The following is an 18216-nucleotide window of genomic DNA, read 5'->3' on the forward strand; positions in this document are numbered from 1 at the left end:
AGATATATATATACCTTTTTTTTCTTTTTGTTCGTTCTTTCTTTATATCGATGAGTTTATTTGTACAAAATCACAAGCTTAAAAGACAAAAAAAAAAATTGTAAATTATGTAACGAGAGAAATAAATAGCAACAATTACATTAAATGTTATAGTATATATGAATAAATAATTCTTTTCTTTTTTTTTAACACTAATAATACGTTGGGTGTGTGTAATGTATATTATATATGAATTTAACACAGTTTTGAGCATGTACGCGTCCCCGGAAGAATAGTAACGTGAATTGAACTTTTTTTTTTCTCTCCATGAGGTATGATGTGTCTTTGGTCACGTGCGTGCGGTTGCAGTTTTTAGGGTTTGGGGAATTTTCCGTATGAATTATTTATTGGCTTTCGCTATTCCGACCGAGGTATTCGCGTGTATTTTTCTCTGAGGTGTGTCGCTACGCCGTTAAAATGTCAGTTTGCGGATTGCTTCTTTTCTTAAGGAACTAGGAAAGTCGATATTCGCTGTATCGTATAAATTTGAAAAGTCACTTTCTATAAAACGAGCTTTTTCGTCACCGTCGCAATTCGTTATCCCTACAAAAGAAGGGGTCCGACGTGCGTTCCGATATGTCCTTTTCTTCAACGTCCGTCCGTCCGTCCGTTCGTCGTCGTGTATTTTCGAGTCCGTCAATAGCAGTCGTTCGGTAAATCTGTTCGGTAGCATACGTATTTGTGTCATACGAATAGAAACGATAAGTAAGAACTTTCACTCGATATTTTCACCGGGTCGTTTGCACCGCAATTGTTTTGCCCGCGATCGATCCGCTTCTAACCGAGAATCCGCCATTTTTCCACAAAATATATCTATTTTCCGTCACTGTGCATCGGTAGGCGTTCGTCACATTTGTCCGTCGTCGTCAACCGAACTTGACATAAAGTTCAAAGTTTCTTCCAATGCATACTTATAGTTTTTCTAAGAATTTTGGATCGCGTAATCGTCGGCGTATCCCCGGTAGGGAAGTTCGGTAAGTTGAAGGTAATCGAGGGAGCGTTTGTGCCCGTGACCGTGACCTTCTTGTGCGTAGATCACGTGATGACCGCCGCCTTCGTCGTGACCCCCGGCCAATTTTTTCGCTGCCACGATCAACGACAGCATCAGAGCCAGACCGGAAACCATCAACGCCTTCATCGCCAGAAGACCGAGCGCACCCAGACCCAGAGCGCCCATCATTTTCCCTGACGACATCATAATCGAAATGTTGAAAGTGTTCGAGAATCACGCACGACTCGGAAAACTTAACAATTATATTTTACCCATCATCAGAGCCATCATCATGACGCCCCCTCCGCCGCCCTTTTTTCCGCCTCCGCCGCCTCCTCCGAAACCACCTCCTTCTTTACGAGCTGTAATCAGATTGGAGTCTCTTAAAATCCGCCATCGAGAAACCGTGTGGATCCGCGGCGATCGTTTTCCGATCATCCGTTACCTTGTCCCGCACTGGGGAGACTTTCCTTCAGCGCGGTTTCCAAATTGTCCGGAAGAATGCTGGGCAGTTTGACCCGGAGTTCCCGACCTTCCAAAAAGTTTACCACCTGGCCGACCACCCCGAGATTTCGCATGTTCCTAGCTCGCCTCGGTGTGCCCGGCGAAGAGGACTCCACCAATTTCACGCCGTCCGACAACTCGATGTTCGGAATACCCGAAGATTTGTCGAGAAATTGTCTGACGACTCGCCGAACAATACGAACCCCTTGGCACGAGACCGAAGCATTTTTCGGATCCTCCGACAAACAGTGGCTAGTAAAACTTCCCAGAACACCGTCGGGACGATCCGACCAAATGTGACGATCTTCGTCGGCCGAACATCCGATAAAAGTCAGCAGTACGTACAACGAGAGGAGAATCAGTTCCCGATAACTACCCATAATTTTTCGTTCTTGTTTTTTTTTTGTTTTTTTTTTTTTTTTTGTTTTCTTTTGGAACACACAAATCACTGCCGCGCGAACACTCTGACCTTACGGAAATCGACCGTTCTGCGGACGATTGAACATCCGCTCGACGAGGACGGAAATAATTTCTGGACCTCCTTCGATTTGTCAAAAAATTTGATTTCAACACACCTCGCGAAGTATCGATTGTTATGTTATTGTTCGATGTTTTAGAACCTACAGTGGAGGTCCGAATGATGAGCAAATGAGCTAGTTTCCGTTTATATACATCATCCGAGGGGATTGCACCGCAAAAAATAGACAATCTATGTACAGAGGATATATATACCTGGCTCGAGTTTTTCACCTCAGATTCGTTCGATTCTTATTTCGAAGGTTTCAGAGCGTTACAGTTTACCATTGTCGAGATGAGGCCAGTGCCTCGCTATGCTATCTCATCGTCATCTCCTATGCCGTCCAACCGAACGGACAATTACGTTATACTTTCACAATTCATTGGGACTTTAGGAGACAATCTCATTTTAGTGGAGCACACCGACCGCAGTGAATGTAAAGTACACCGCGCCGCCTCAAGTTCAATGCCAGAGCCGCGCGGGACATTCTCTTCATATCCTCATAATTTCGATGAAAAACTCGCACGCGAGTTCAACAATTCTTAATCCACGGTCTGCCGTAACCGTCTCGCATGTGTATACCTATATACCCGCGTATACCAGGTGTAATATATTCGCCTGAGTTGAAATTATGTAAACTACTCGTTAGATTTATGGACCATTTTTCATCCGTCGATGAAACGCGTGTTTCTTCTCTCTCTCTCTCTCTCTCGTTTTTTCTAATTGCTGATTTCGTTCAATTACGCTAATTAGTTTCGAGCCGATCGCGTACGCGAACGGACGAAATAAAAGTATATCGAAAAGAAACGAGAGAAAAACGAAAAAAACAAATTAAAAAGAGAGAAACAAAAAGAGTAAAAAAAAAAAAAGAAGAAAAACTGAAACACGTAATTATCGAAGTTTGAATTCAGAAAATTGCACGAGTGAGAGGAAGTCATAACGGACACGAGAGTGTGGATGAAGATGGAAGAGTCCGAATGTAGATCATCTCCGTAAAGGTATACCTTTCTCTTTTGCTCCACTTTTGGGAGTCTCGCATTAACAGCAACAGAGTCGGCCGATGATCGACCAGTCGCCACCGTGCCACCGCCACCCTTTCCCCTCGAAATCATCGACCGCCGGACTCGTACGAAAAAGAAAAAAAAGGAAATGAAATGAAAAAGAAACGAATCGAATGAACGTAAAACGAAATACATGGAAAAAAAAAGTCAAAGATAATATCTAACGCCAACTAGCGACGTCCGGTGCAACGGCGTTGACGCGGTCTTTCCTTTTGTCTATAAACCCGAAAATCTTTCGCGGACCTTTCTCGAACTATCCATCTATCCATTGGAGAACCTTATTCCATACACCTGCGTTGTATCGTGGTATCGGTACAGCCACGGACATAAAGATCCCTCGAGCGAAAGCTGTGAACGCTTTTTTCGGGATGATTGAATAGCAAATCACCGTTCACCGGATCGTTTTTCACCTCGATTAAATATCGTTGCGCGAATATACGCTTTACGCGTACTATATATTCGTGTCACTGGAACAAATCTTTTCTTTTTTTTTTTCTACCGATAGTTTCGGAAATCGACCGAACAAAGAGATTAGGTACACTTTCGACAACGGCTCACTTTTTTTTCTTTCCTTTTTTTTTCTTGTTTCTTTTAATTTTCATCCCGTCGATTCTTTTTTCCCATTATCGTCCAGGCGGAATCGTCGACCATCCGGATCCACGGTATACCTTGTACATATCTTTTATGTACATTGTAGCAGAAACGTTCGATTCATTACGTCAAGGTGGTGGGAATCGTTACCGTTAACTAGAGCGGGTACCAGTTAAAAGCTGCTCTTAATCTTCCGACCATTCGACGCGAACAACCGGCTACGTTTACATCGAAACTGGTAGGTACATATAAAATGGAACGTACCTCGACTGGATGTGCACATTTTCGGTGAGACGTCGCGCAATGAAAGGCCTATCACATAACGTACACGCTCCGTGTATAGATTATGATTTATTCGTATGAATGTATAATTTAGGTGTAATTGTAATGATAATCGATCAGGAACCGGGAGAAATTATTGTTATTATCGTCGTCGTTGTTATTATGATTTTGTTTAATTGATATATAATTCGATATTCCTTGATTAGAAAATCTGAAAAGAAATTTGAATAACGACTGGAAAGTGTCAACGCGATTTCATCGAACGGACGCTGAAATAAATCTGTCTACTCGATCCTGCTAACTATTGGCATATATGTATATATACATCAACTTTTGGAATTATCGTGGTTCGTCATTTTGAAGAGTAAACGTGTGAAATACATTTTATCGACATTATTAGAATGCTGAACCAGCCGTGAGGTGGAATTCGTTGATACTTTATTTCAGCAACGCAGGATATACATCGAAACGATATGGAAAATCAAGATTCGGTAAATCGAAATACGATGGCACGTCAGGCTGCATGAGATTCGTGGACAGTTCGTTCAACATTTTCGCTCGTTTGTTGTATCCGCTTGCGGTAACGTGCGCTGGAAATCGTCGATCTTGTAGTCCTGACGCGCGGTCGCGTAGAAAGCGCCCGACGATGTTTCCGCGGAATCCTCATCGGACTTTGGGTGAACACCGAACACGATAAAAGGCTCTTTAACCGATTCGCCGGTGGAATCGGTCGAGTTCAATTCAAACGAACTCGATTTTCCCGATTCTTCTTCGACCGGAAGCCTCGACTCGGCGGACCCAACGTGCCCTTGACTTTTCCCACCCCTCGTCGCGAGGTCCGAATTTTTTTTCTCCCAATCCTCGGGAACTTTGTAAACTAATTCGTAATTGTACTTGACCTTCGGTTCCGAGAACGACGGCTGGTGATTGTCGTGAGAAGGATAAGATTTTTGTAATTCGTGAATTTTGTAGCCCTCCGTATGTCGATGACCGTCGTGGTGATCGTGGTACGGATCGTGCTTGTATTCGTGATCGTGATAACGATACTTCATATCCCCGTAACGATCCGGTTTGTGAAAATGATCCTTGATCGCGTCTCTGATACGACCGAGAAGTCCGAAAGGTCTGTACTGACCTCTGGCAGGTTCGTGATCTTCGTATTCCGGATGTTTGTAATAATGATGAGGTGATTCGTGGCCGTTGTAACGATGCGCGTATTTCTCTGCCGCAAAACCTTCGTAACCGTGATCGCGAAATCGTTGATCATCGTGGCCGTAGTTGTTCTTATGCCGGCCGTCGTAGTGATCGTAATCCGTATAACCGCTCTGTTTATCGCCTTCGAAGAAGTAACTCCTCGCCCCCATGACAGCCGAGGCCAGAAGACTCAAATTCGAAGACACGAAACTCAGGATCCCCAACAAAGCGATTTTCGATAATATTATCGGCAGTAATATCAGAAATTTAATCCCTACACCCGCCATGATCGGCAACAGCACGAAGTTGCTGATCAGTAAGGTCCCTGAAAAAATAAACCTCAGCATATCGAGCTCTCCCATTATTTCCCAATCCAAAAGTCAGACTTACGTTCGCCGGAAATATTATCCTCCCCGCAGTCGTCCTCGTCCCGCGATTTCTTCGAGGCGAGTGCTTCCCCGGAGCACGTGAATGTCAAAATAAAAATTACAATCAACGATCGTAACATGGCGCTTCGAGTAAACGTCGTCACATTTTCAACTCTTCGAAAACTCGACTGGCCCGCGGAGATTAGAGGACTGAGAATTTTTACCCGCTCTTATTTTTATACATCAAAAAACGGTAATAATTGTACTCCGCGTCAACGTACTGTGACAAATAGATTTAAAGACAGGTTTTTTCGTTAGTTCAATTGTTCGCGTATGTGAGCTATTTCGTTTTGCCTTTTGGAGCAGAACTCGAGCGACAAAATTTACACCCAATTACTCCTAACGAGCCGATGGGGTCTCCTAATTTTTCGAACGCACGCGCATTTTTTGGACAATGAATTTGACGAAACAGATCCGCAAAAATCAATGGTATAAGATTTACCTTCCGTCTTTTGCGCGATGAATCGTAGAAGGCGATCGAGGAAGTAGGTACGCGGCCTGGGAAAACTCGCATAAAAAAAAAAAAAAACGGTGTGTTTTTTTTTCTTCTAGGAAACATTTTACTAACCTAGATCTATTTAATGAAATTACTGCAGCGTTTTAAACTGCATTTTTAATAATTTATTAATGATATACAAGAAGTGCAGCACGTAAGATAATAATATTTACAATATATATATACACACCTCGAGTTTACGAACTAACGAGAAGTATAGCGTGTTGAACGTATACAACACGTTAAGACATTACGGATGGCCGGTTAAGCATGAAACCTGATATATAAAATGATCTGTAAGAGAACAAGCGTTTCAGTTTGCCAGAAGTGGTCATCGCACGATACGTATAAAATAAAATGCTTCGTACATAGATAAGAATTAGTCGATATTATTTTTTCCAGTCATGTATATCCTCCGCGGTAACGTGGTGATTGTTCCAGCGATGATGTTCCTATTTACGATCGGTAGGGTCGACTCGCTCGACGCGTTCCGACAAAGAACTCTAATCAGTGACATACTCGATTCGAAGACCGTCGAGAAATTCGCCATAAAGTTGCTCGATAACGTTGAAAAATCAAAAGTGATACAGATCAACGATTTCGCGAGTATAGAAACGATCGGTAACTCGACCTACGAATCCGCTTCGATCGAAAGGAGGGAAGCAAGATTTTTCGAAAAACTCAACGACGTTATCCGCACCAAATCTCTTAATTTAAATTTCGGAATTTTCGATCTCAAATTGTTCAGGAATAAAGACAGTGAATTGAATGTCGATCTGAAACTGGATCCGAGGAAATCTAAAGGTAATCATCGTTCGCGGACAACGATAAAATATTTTCCGACAACGATCGTTTGCAATTTTTCCCTCGTTACAGATAAAAAAGGAGGTGGTATCCTGCTACCACTGCTCATCGGACTCAAAGCGACAGCCTTCGTTGTCGGCACAGTCTCGATAATCGCTCTTCTGACATTGAAGGCTTTCATCGCGTCGAAGACGGCTATTTTAATAGCGACCGTGTTGGGCCTAAAAAAATTATTCGGAGGGCATCACAAGACCACTTACGAAGCTGTCTACGACGGTTATTCCTCCGGGGGACCGGACTACCACTACGCGAACGAGCATCACTACGAGCCGGAAATTTTCAAGGGTCACCCGGAAATTCCGGAACAAAAGATACTCGGAGTCTACGATCTTCTCAAGGATCAATCGGAATTGGTACAGGACAACAAGGAACCCCCGAAGTTTGAATTCAACGCCCAGGAACTTCAGGGTGGTCCGGAATTGATGAAGAGTCCCGATTACGGACCTCAACACTTCGGCGAAAGCATGCAGCAGGATTTCAAGATCGATAATCACCAGAAAAGGAGAAGTAGAGACTGATTTAAAGAATTGAAACTGAAAACAATCATTTTTATCCTCACTATATAGATCGCTGATTAATTGTAATAACAACGTATCGTTTCAGGCTGGATGATGATCAACAATGGAAAACGAAAGCCATTGAGTCTCGTTATTGGCAGTCCACATCACGAACCGCCTGTTCTCGCTTACAGAAAGGTAGTTACCGGAAGAAATTCGTGATCGTATAACCACGAATATTAAATTAATTCACCAAATATTTATAAAAAAAAACACACTCAATAAATATTTATTTCATAAAACAATACTCGTACATCCATATTATTTCGTTTATCGCTTTGCGCGCATATGTAACGTGTCGAATAGAATAAATTATTAATGATAACATGATATAAATAATAATAATAATAACAATAATAATAATAACAGCGTGTAAGGCGTCGTCGTATGATTATGGTCTGTTCGATGGAGTTTCGGAAAAAAATTCATCAGTTTTCGTTAGTGTCGTTAAAGTCCGTAAAGTGCGTATTTATTCCACGTCGGAGTGTCGGAATCGAGCCTTCCTATGCAGGTTGCAATCGTTGAACTCTCCACTTCGGCTTTCTTCGGTCGGCGTCGCCTATGCAGGTTGCAATCGTTGAACTCTCCACTTCGGCTTTCTTCGGTCGGCGTCGCGGTATATTCAAAAGTTCGCGTGATTATCACAGTGTCCACCAGATGTCCTTCATTACCAGAAGTTGGATCATCGGGGACGTCGCAATCTGCTTTATCAATGTCAAATGTGTCGTTGTCTGGACCGAATTCGAATTTAGTTAGAAAAAAATAAATAAATAAATAGAAATAAAATAAAATAAAATACGGAATTCGTCTTTCTAACCGTAAGAAATATTTTTACGGAAAATCGTCGTACGATGAGTCGATTTTTTTTTTTTCCTATCTTTGTTTCCGTTGCTGTTTTGTTGGGTTTTCTTTTCTCTTTGCTTGTAGGTGCGGAGAGCGTTAGTGGATAATAAATAAAATGTTATATTTCTACACCTAAGAATCGTGAACTGGTTTCGCATTGGAATCGAGGTAGCTGAAGATATATTTATATATTATACCGGTGACGAGAAAGCTGCTGCTGGTGTAAGATTTATACCGGAAAGCGCGTAGTACGTGACCTAGAAGACGGAGTTTTCCCGCGAATGGATAAGCAGTTTGATGATCTTGATACGATAATCTTTGAACAATTAATGAGAAAAACCTCGCGAACAAAATTGAATAAAGATTATGTGAAAAGCGTCCAACAAACGATGCGAGATGATGAACAGAAGTGATCGCGTGCTCTGATGGCGGGTTAGAATTATTCCAAACCTTGATCCAGTTCACGATGCAAATATAACGTCGAACGAATCTCCGCGGTGACCTTTTTAATTTTTTCGATTATTGACCGCTTTCGCTTTTCTACGTCGCGTAATATTATTATTATTTCGTTTTTTTCTCTCCTTCTTTTTCATCAGCATCCAGGCTATCGACGTTACATGTTATTCACCTCCCTCTCGCGACAGCAGGCTCTCAAAGTCTGCGGTGGTAACGGGGTTTTTCTTGAAATTAATTTTTGTGAGCACCGTAGGCCAAGTCGTGAGCGTCGCTCACACCCTCTGGGGATACGGCGACCGGGGAAACGTCCAGACTTCTTCCCCATCCGCTGGAATAGCTGTCCCCATGACCGCCGTGGTCCGAACTGTAGGTGTGACTCGAAGAGTGATGGGGGTGGGCTACCACCTCGTACGTAACGTGCTTTTGTTGGGAGAATAATTTCTTCAGACCGATTATACCGGCCAAGAGTAAAGCGATCTTCGAGAGGAGGAGAGCCTTGCCGACCAACAAAGCTAATCCTTTGAAGGCCAGACCGCCGATCAGACCGATCTTTATCACCGCAGCGGCAAGGAGAGGTCCCATACCATTTTTCTTCCCACGACCTTTTTTTTAGAAAATGAGAGAGAAAAAAAATTCATGTATTATTGAACGTCGAATTCCTTATCTGGAGGTAACGAATTTCGGACTATGAAATTTCGTATTCTAAAAACAGCATCGCTGAATTAGCAAAGAAATGAGTTTGGAGAGATTTATTTGTCACCAGGTCGCGGTTGGCGCGTTCGTCCGAGACGATTTGCTTTAGATCGTACGTATAATTTCCGTGGCAGACCAGACGTCGTAAGCACCTAACGGTAATCTTATATTTTGGGCATTAGTATAGAACCTCGTAAAAACGTGTCACCTTCGTGAAATATCACCGAAATGTAACGCGGACGCCGTTTGAATACCCAAAACCGCTGGTGCGCGCGGCAATTTTATTTTTTTACTCACCGTCCTGAACGGCGTTGTCCGCGTGTTCGATCGACAGTCCGAGGTTGAGGGAACCGGTGTCGTCCTCCGACGCTGATACAACGACGTCGTCTTCGGGGAGTACTCGCCATTTGATGCTCCTCGATTTAACGAAGGAGTAAATTTTGTTCGTGACCAGGTCCAGTATCTGGGTGTCTTCGTCGTTGCTTCTGGCGGCGGTGAAGGAAGTTTCCTCGCTCACGGAACTCGTCTTTCTAATTTCAATGTCGTCGGTGAGTTCGATGGAGGCTTTTTTCAACAGTTTGTTCATGTAAGTGACGAGCTTGAGCATAACGCAGCTGCTGATATCGTTCTGGGAACACTTGGCGTTCAATTTTCTGAGTAGTTCCTCCTCGTACTTCGCACGATCGGAAAGGGTGACCGTTTGCTGTTCGTGGATCTCGACCTTGTTAACCTTCTCGACCGGAGTCGCCAACGTCACGGCTACCATAGCCAAAAGTACCAGAGCTACCTTCATTTTGATTCTACTGCAAGGCAAAAATTAGTAAAGTTAAATATTATGTTACTGCAAAGTAAAACAGAATCAACACCGTGGAGTGACATTGACTGAAAAAGAGTGTTTTTTCGGAGGTAGATACTGGTCCAAGTTTCGTTCGTGGTCAATTTTACGTCAAATGTGTTTTCTTCACTCGGACAATCGAACAATACGAATGCTAAAAATCACTTTTTAACGGTACTGACCTCTATGTAAACACGACACAGCTGTTTCGAAACACTGGACCTCTTCCTGGTTACAGGCGATACGGTGTTTGTCGAATTCGAATCACCACTGTTTTATATTAATTTTAAACCACAAATCAGCCCCTGCGAGCTGAAGTGTATGGTATGCTTAAGAGCTCTGAGCCGCGTATAGGCGAAGCGACCTTATATAGGTACATCGAGCTTGATAGAAGATATATACCCACCACACGAGGCCACTACATTTCCTCCTCCAATTCTTCTTCCAGTAGATGCTGAGAGATCCCAAGAAGAGGAGAAGCTTATGGGGTCGGGCTCATCTTATGGCAAGGGAAGGAAACCGAGGCAAGATACCGATGCTCATTTCTCGCTTACAAACTGGTTCCCAAGCTGTTATGATATACATAAGGACCGGACGGACAGACATTATGGGCCCCGTCGCGAGCCCGGCCCACCGGGAGAACCGTGTCACAGATGTGGAGCACGCGGACGGACCCATCAACGCAACGCCGGCGTGCCATTATACGTATTCGCTTCTGCGGTGCGCCTCGGAATCGACGCTGCCCTCAGAGGATTCAACTTCCAGAACGTTTGCCCGAAGGTCGCGGTTCCTGTTTTTGTTTTTGTTTTTTTTTTTTCTCTTTGCTTTTCAAGGACCCTTCGTCGACGTTCTCGTTAGCGAAACCGCGCGCTTCGCGGGAATTTATTGTTCAACGTTCGCGCCAATTATTCCCGACCATTTCATTCGGAGTAACATTTCTCGGCGGTAATCAGAATCGATTTCTTTGATACGGTGATTGAGTTGAGATTGTTGGTTTTCTCCACTTCCCGTCCACTCATCTGGATAGGGGAAAATAAATAATAAGCGGATAAATTCTCGCCACGATGATCGACGGTATGAAACGACGAGGGGTATCCCATTCTAATTATACGGGAGTTTGCGGAGGTGCGGATAGCAGCGTTCACCCATCGCAATGTAACGAGCACATAGGTGTATATCTACGATATATGGAGACATACGATCATCGAGAAGCGACTCGGGTCATGGTTGAGATAATTTCATTAATATAACCCGTGCTCCTTATACTTCTGTGTCATTCCTGTATTAGTAATTATTGGAGAAGCTGAACGTTTAAGGTGTGTCTCACGAGAAGCTATGTAGTCGATTAATTGAAGATAGCGGTTGTGAAAGCTTCGTTCCAAAGACACCTAGTAGGACTAGAACCAAAATATCATCTTCGCCGCTCTTGACCTTCGTTATACATCTACGGTTGTACCGAATAATCCTCCTGTATACCTCGTGGCCTACTCCGGCCAACCGACGCGCCGTGACCCATAACTCCTTAGTGGTAAAATTACGATTATAGAAAAACGCGGCGAGAAACAGAAAATCTTATGACCCCCGCCGGCGCACCTTCCTCGAACGTCGCGGAAACAACCACTCGAGACGGAGGCAAATTTTCAATCGCCGTTATTCCTGTGCAAACTTTATTTCCAATTCCGCGATCCGGAGTTCAACGTTCGCTTCGACGGAATCGACGATACGCCGGTTGAATGAGGATTTCTGACAATAATACATTTTTAAAATTGTCGATCATTTACGTCGCGGTGTGATCCGAACGCACGAATGGGGGTGGCTGCAGTTGACCAACTTCGAACCGCGATATTTGTAAAGATGTTCGCCGTGCCGAGGGAATACGCCGCCTATTTCACGCGTGTGTGAATGTAACCCGAGCAACGTCGACGAAGGTAGTGAAATTACGAGACTCACGGACCGGGACGAGCCGTCAAAAATCGCCTGTTTACTCACGAATTACCGCGTCCGTTCGGTCGGTAAATATCTTTCACTTTTTACGGTGTAACTCGAGAAGGCGATCATGATCGATTGAAACGCTTATCGTTCCCGCGAACGCTGTGATTACTCCTCAACGAGGGGCACAATGACATCTCGATACTCGCGTTGGATCGGTAAGAACACTTTCGGCTTTGGTTCCCGATCAATTGGCGAAAGGCAACCCGTAATTCGTAATTCATATCCTGCGCGGGTGCTCGATCTGCGAACGGGCTCATTGATACCGTGCTCTTTCAAAACCCAATTCGTCCATTCGTTGAAATCCTTGCGTTCCGAGATCGGCACGCACTCCTCCCAATTGTTACACATTTCGACCTCGTTCGAATCTGTACCGTAAAAAAAATGTTTGACCGATACCATAACGAACGCCGCAATACGTTCAAAGCGGGAGATCGTTAGCACACTTATATGTGCCTAAAATACGCATAAGAATTCATTATGCGTGTTCCAAAATCTTCAAGGCCTTCGGAACCCACAATTTCTATGTCATTCGGCTGTAATATGGAGAAAGCTTAGGAAATTTCGGACGGCGATCATACTCCAGAATAAATCGAATCGATCGCGGACCGCCGGTTGTGACAATCGGGATCGTTAGCGCAATTAATTCCTTTCAAAGGGAACAATGGAATTACGATTAGTCGTATGATTTACCGGTGAAACTCTCCTCGTATCCCCGACATTCGAAAAGTGACGACGTCTGGCGTCGTCACACGATGATCGTATAATTAGTCTTAACGATGATTATTTTTTCGCTTCGAATCAACGGCGATCGATCAATCGAGAAATTTTGGTGCTTTTCCTGACCTCAGCGGCCGTAAGTTTCACCGCGAAGAATCCAATTTCGATCAAACACTTAATTAATTGATTATTGCTTCGGTATAACGACGACGCGAGAAAACCGAAGACCGTCGATAAGTGTCGCGGTCCATCAGCGGGACGAGAAATCTAATTTGCGTTAACCGACGATACAATCTATCGAGACTAAATTTAGCATAACTGCTGATCGCTCGGTGAAAGAATCGCTCGATGTTCCCGACTTCGGTGTCGAACCTGAATCGCGGAACGATTAACTCGAATTCGTGTGCTTCTCTTTTCAGAGGCCACCGCCGTCGCTGAGACGCACCGTCAAAGACAAGGAAGTGAAAAGTAAACGCAGGATGCACCGCGGCACAATGTCCCATTCATTCATAAAAGTCGTATGTACGGTCCTTACCCGGCATTACGTCGTGAGAGGAACATCCGACGCAAAGATGGGTGGGTATTAAAAAAATTGCAGAGTTTGCCGACCTGATCTCATACATCGGGAGGAGAAATGGCTAATACGTCCGTCGAGTGCTCCGTTTTTCGAACATATGTATACACGTGTGCGTCGCGAATTCAAAATGGAAATTGAAAAAAAAACAAAACAATCGTCTTGTGATCTCCTAATCGCAACCGGTGTGCATTTTGTTTTCGATGTGGTTGATAAAACGCGGCCTCGATCCATAGATCGGCAAGGTCGTCCTGAGTCCGTCGCTGAGTGGAATGCATTATGACGATTGCGGTGTAAATATCTGGGTACGATTGTCATGTGGTTTGGTACCGTTACGCTGTATGATTTTTAAACAGGGATCTTTGGCCGCGGGAGAACCGCCAACAAAGTCACATTATCAGGCCCAATATATCAGGTTATAAAATTGCCGGTCATGGCGGAGCGAGACCTAATTATTATGGGAAAATTAAAATCAACTCGTGAAACGGAGTTTGCTAAAAGATGTTAGATTCGCTCAGGTATTCATACTACGTGGGATCGCTATGTCGCGTATCTCAGCCCGCGTTATGTTAATGAAATGTTCAGAATAAGATGCACTACCGTCGTTGGTTTTTCGTTATCGCGGCGGGATGAAACGGAATTTCTCTCCGCGAAAGCGCTCGATGCAGCGGCACCAGCACCAGCAGCAGCAGCAGCAGCTTAAGAAGGCGGTAATGGAATCTCTTTAATCGGAATTAAATGAAACAACATGGTGACGTTTCCGGTTTTCGCAAACGAGGGCACCTGGTCAACAGGTTTTGTTTCATTCGTTCGTTCGTTCGTTCGTTCGTTCCTCCGTTCGTTCGTTCGTTCGTTTCTCAGGAGCACTCCTCCTGACAGAGGTAAAAAATCGCGAGCTGCAGCGTAAACAGAAACGATGAGATGTCGACCGGTTCGTTTGATTTTTTACAATTTTTCTACTCGTACGTTTTTAATTTTTTCTTGTTTTTTTTTTTTTTCTCGTCTTCCCTCCTTCTTCCTATCGTCAATTAGAAACCACCGGTTCGCGTTAGAAACGATTATTAATCACGTCACATATCGACGAGTTATAATCTCGCTCTTCTCTTCCCGACTTGTATTCATCTTTCGAACGATTCACCTGGATTTTCTACTCTCCGACGAATCCGTCCTCACTCCGCTCAAAATTAACACAAGCGCGGTAGACATACGGTTACGTAAAAAATATTTACACATATTTATTGACAAATATACACATAAATACGACTTAGTTTCATATATGATGCAGTTAAGGGTATACACGCGATGGTGAGAGTAATTTAAAATAATATACGTAGTACGTGGATTGTACAAGAGATAAATAATTTAAAATGGAATGACTTCGTCTGAAAATATCGGAACCGATCGAACGATCGAGACGAATGATAATGGTAATAATAATATTAACAATAATAATAATAACAACAACAAACTTACAAACTTGAACTAAGATTACGTCTGAGAACGCACGTGGTTCGATGTCGCGATATTTTCCCGACGATTCGCGTAACGCGTTTTTTTAAGGCTCGAGGATTCACTTTCCGTAATCCCTGTTGTATCCTTGATAGGCTAGATCTTGACCGAATGAGACGGGGGGCGAAGATCCGTGATGTCCGTGATAATCATTTTCGTGATAATCGTTGTGGCTGAAGCTGTTCGTGTTCTCTTTATAGTATGGGGGAAAACCAACCCCGCTTTGACTGTAGACCGGAGGTTGATAATTTTGTACCTGCGGCTTGCAGAGCTTGAAAAAACCAATCAAACCGGGTATGACGATCGCCATGAAACCCAGGAACTTTTTGAACGACGCCAAACCAAGAATGAGGGGCAAAAATAGCAGAAGTTTCAGCTTGAAGAGTTTCAAGATTATCAGCATTGGGATGAGCAATTTCTTCAGACGAATACGAGCTGGAAATATATATATATTTTCGAATGAATTTCATCGATCAAAATGATTCGTCCGGGTGTATTCGAACCGCGCGAACTCACAGAAATGCGTATCCTTCTTGTTCTCAATTGTGTCAATCTCGTCGGCGATCTCGTCTAAGAACCTCGGTGCGTAGACCTCGTTGTCTCCGGTAACTTCGCTCGGTATCTCGACCTCGAATGCTACAGTTTTTACAAACTTTTCCGCCTTCCTGGCAGCGAATTTCACAAGCTGATCCCATTCGGAATCGTCGCTCCTGCGATGCGACGAGCGTCGGAGAAGAAACGAGAAAAGAAGCAAAAAAAAAAAAGGAAAAATTTATTGGGGCTCGTGATCTTTTGCAACAATCTTCCAAAGTCAGAAAGATATCGAAGATATCTCACCTCGCCGAGCTGGAGTATTCGTACGGCTGGCGACTGACCTCTCGGACGATGTCTCTGGACATTCGAACCACCCTTACGTTGCCGTTGAGATTGTATTCCGGTTGGTCGAAGAATTCCGACAAGGAACTCAAGGCCCTCGATTTGAAACATTCGGCGAGGTCGCCGTTCAGGCAAGCACTGTTCATCCTCGCCAGATAAGGATCCACGTTTTGTCCCGTACCGAGACCTATCCAGTCGAGAAGGTCCTTCCCTTGTCTGGTGTTGTTCCTGGGATGACCTTGCTGGAATACGGGAGCGTCGTTCGACCCCTGATTGTGGAACTGGTCGAACTGCGGTCCTGAAAAATATTTTTCGCAAAACATTGTCATCGCGATCGAGGAGGAAATCTTGAAATTCTAGGGCGGAAATCTTTCGGCTCAAGGTCGATCGACCGGGGTACGTTATCCCGCACATCGTCGTCGTCGATAATGTAGAAAGTAACGGCCCCGTACGTTGTCGCGGAACCCGACGCTCTTCCACTCACCATCTCGATTCTGTCGACTGTGGGAATCCGAATCTTCGAAGCTCACTCTCCCACTTGACTGTCCATGAGAAACGGCCAACGCGCAGCTTACCAACAGCAGCAATCTCGGCTTTATCATCTCGGATTCTGCAGAGCTCGATTCGACTGGGGACAAACAACGACGTGTTAATAACAAAAAAAAAAAGAAAAAAAAAAGAAGAAGAGACGAAATTTGTCTCTTTCTCGCGGGAAAGAAGCTCGAATATCCGTTCGCGCGGTGTCCAGCAAATTATCACGGAATAAGATCCCCTGCGACACAATATCGGGAATTGGATAATTTATTATTTCTCGCAGAGAGTCGAAAAGTTCCCAAAAATCCTAAGCCACTCGTCTCCCCTCTGTTTCGTTCACCGATCTGTCGCATGGAAAAAAAGATTCCTCCCCCAACAAACTCGATATCTCATGGTTTCGAACGAATTACGCACACTCGACTTACCGAACTCAAATTCAAACGTACGTCGAACTCAACACCACTATACGCACATCGTCTTAATGCTACTTTCACAAACGATTCTTTTCATTATCATCGAACAGCGTGCATAAGTTGAAACTCTTGGCTTATGAATGGGGCGATACAGTGTTCGGAGCGGTCCACAAGCGTGGTGTCGACTGTCTGAAGACCTGGTAACGCTCCGCATAAGAGTTCCCGTTAGACGAACGGGCCAATACCGACTTGAAGAATTTCAATGCGACTCGTACGTTTCTTTACGAACGTTGTTTTTTTTGTTGTTTTTTTTTTTTCCTTCTTTTATATATCATTATCAACGAGACGACACGCACGGTTCGATTCGGCGTCACGCGTGCCCCGAGACGCGTCATTCAACCCCTTCGCGGACTCCGAGTTTTGCGTGGATTGCGTTCGTTGACAAAAAAAATTAGAGGCAGTAGGCCAGACGATAACCGAAGTCAAAAAGCGTCGTTCAATATTTATGCTTTCCCGACAATGGTGCGAATTGATTTGTTTACTCGAAATTTGGGTGACGGCACGCGACGCAGAAGGCGAACGACGCTAGACACGAAGAGTTTTTTGGGGTCCCCATGAACCTGAATGACCAATGAACGGAATTTAAAAATCCGAACTTCCAAAAACGCATGATACGATTCAGAAAATATTCATCCAACTTTTTTGGGTGTACAAAATGAGCGTGGAGTCGACGACAATTGGCAACTTCGTTCACTTACCGGGCTACGAAGTGGATTTGAAAGATATTCGTCACTGCGGCAACACTCGTTGAAAAAAATAATTCTTAAACCACCGCGTTCATAATTTGATCCGTTTACCGGACTCTTCGAGAATGGAATGACAGTCGTTCACCTCCTTCGACTAGGGTATATATGAGGGAGATAGGTCCTGGTAACCGACCACGTGGGGTGTTACGAAATAAAAAGCACAAAATCGAAAGTGAAAGTGATCGCACCGGATGCAGGATCGGAACTCAACGCGAAGAAAGAAGAAGAAAGGCCGTTGCAGCGGCGTCGAGATGTTCTGACGTCACCGTCGGTCTGACCAGAGTAAAAATAGAATCATACACATAATCACCCCCCCCCCCCCCCCCCCCCCCCGGTGGTAATTGAAGCTCACCGGAACGCGCACCGGAAGTAATAAAAAAATTCAAGAGAAACGAGACGTGGTTCGACTCCGAGTTGCAGGGTCATCCGGATCTGGCGGGTAGC

General features: G+C 44.2%; 5 protein-coding genes across 7 annotated transcripts; 1 reads left to right on the top strand and 4 right to left on the bottom strand.

Moving 5' to 3' along the window:
- Positions 1-2173, bottom strand: LOC105685695. Its single transcript, XM_012400048.2, has 3 exons — positions 1476-2173; positions 1303-1392; positions 1-1224 (listed from the first exon to the last, which is right to left on the bottom strand). The coding sequence occupies exons 1-3, from the start codon at positions 1912-1914 to the stop codon at positions 962-964; spliced, it is 792 nt and encodes a 263-aa protein (XP_012255471.2). The 5' UTR covers positions 1915-2173; the 3' UTR covers positions 1-961.
- A 206-nt stretch (positions 2174-2379) lies between these two features.
- LOC125499805 lies at positions 2380-5705 on the bottom strand. Its single transcript, XM_048649409.1, has 2 exons — positions 5570-5705; positions 2380-5504 (listed from the first exon to the last, which is right to left on the bottom strand). Exons 1-2 carry the CDS (start codon positions 5685-5687, stop codon positions 4531-4533), a joined length of 1092 nt encoding a protein of 363 aa, XP_048505366.1. The 5' UTR covers positions 5688-5705; the 3' UTR covers positions 2380-4530.
- An 802-nt stretch (positions 5706-6507) lies between these two features.
- On the top strand, positions 6508-8396 carry LOC125499806. The gene is made up of 3 exons (XM_048649410.1): positions 6508-6907; positions 6980-7474; positions 7571-8396. Exons 1-3 carry the CDS (start codon positions 6508-6510, stop codon positions 7684-7686), a joined length of 1011 nt encoding a protein of 336 aa, XP_048505367.1. The 3' UTR covers positions 7687-8396.
- LOC105685694 lies at positions 7730-10694 on the bottom strand. Of its 2 annotated transcripts, none has more exons than XM_048649411.1 (3): positions 10534-10694; positions 9814-10319; positions 7730-9425 (listed from the first exon to the last, which is right to left on the bottom strand). In XM_048649411.1, exons 2-3 carry the CDS (start codon positions 10307-10309, stop codon positions 9055-9057), a joined length of 867 nt encoding a protein of 288 aa, XP_048505368.1. In that variant the 5' UTR covers positions 10310-10319; positions 10534-10694; the 3' UTR covers positions 7730-9054. The 2 variants fall into 2 exon arrangements, with proteins under 2 accessions (XP_048505368.1, XP_012255469.2); XM_012400046.2 differs by having other exon boundaries at positions 9814-10316; positions 10534-10692.
- A 4150-nt stretch (positions 10695-14844) lies between these two features.
- Positions 14845-17929, bottom strand: LOC105685693. Of its 2 annotated transcripts, none has more exons than XM_012400045.2 (5): positions 17725-17929; positions 16504-16647; positions 15981-16317; positions 15660-15853; positions 14845-15578 (listed from the first exon to the last, which is right to left on the bottom strand). In XM_012400045.2, the coding sequence occupies exons 2-5, from the start codon at positions 16619-16621 to the stop codon at positions 15205-15207; spliced, it is 1023 nt and encodes a 340-aa protein (XP_012255468.1). In that variant the 5' UTR covers positions 16622-16647; positions 17725-17929; the 3' UTR covers positions 14845-15204. The 2 variants fall into 2 exon arrangements, with proteins under 2 accessions (XP_012255468.1, XP_048507059.1); XM_048651102.1 differs by lacking the exon at positions 17725-17929 and adding an exon at positions 16979-17229.
- Positions 17930-18216: the final 287 nt, after the last annotated feature.

This window comes from Athalia rosae, chromosome 2 (genome assembly GCF_917208135.1).
Source record: "Athalia rosae chromosome 2, iyAthRosa1.1, whole genome shotgun sequence".
In the NCBI taxonomy this organism is placed as follows: domain Eukaryota; kingdom Metazoa; phylum Arthropoda; class Insecta; order Hymenoptera; family Athaliidae; genus Athalia; species Athalia rosae.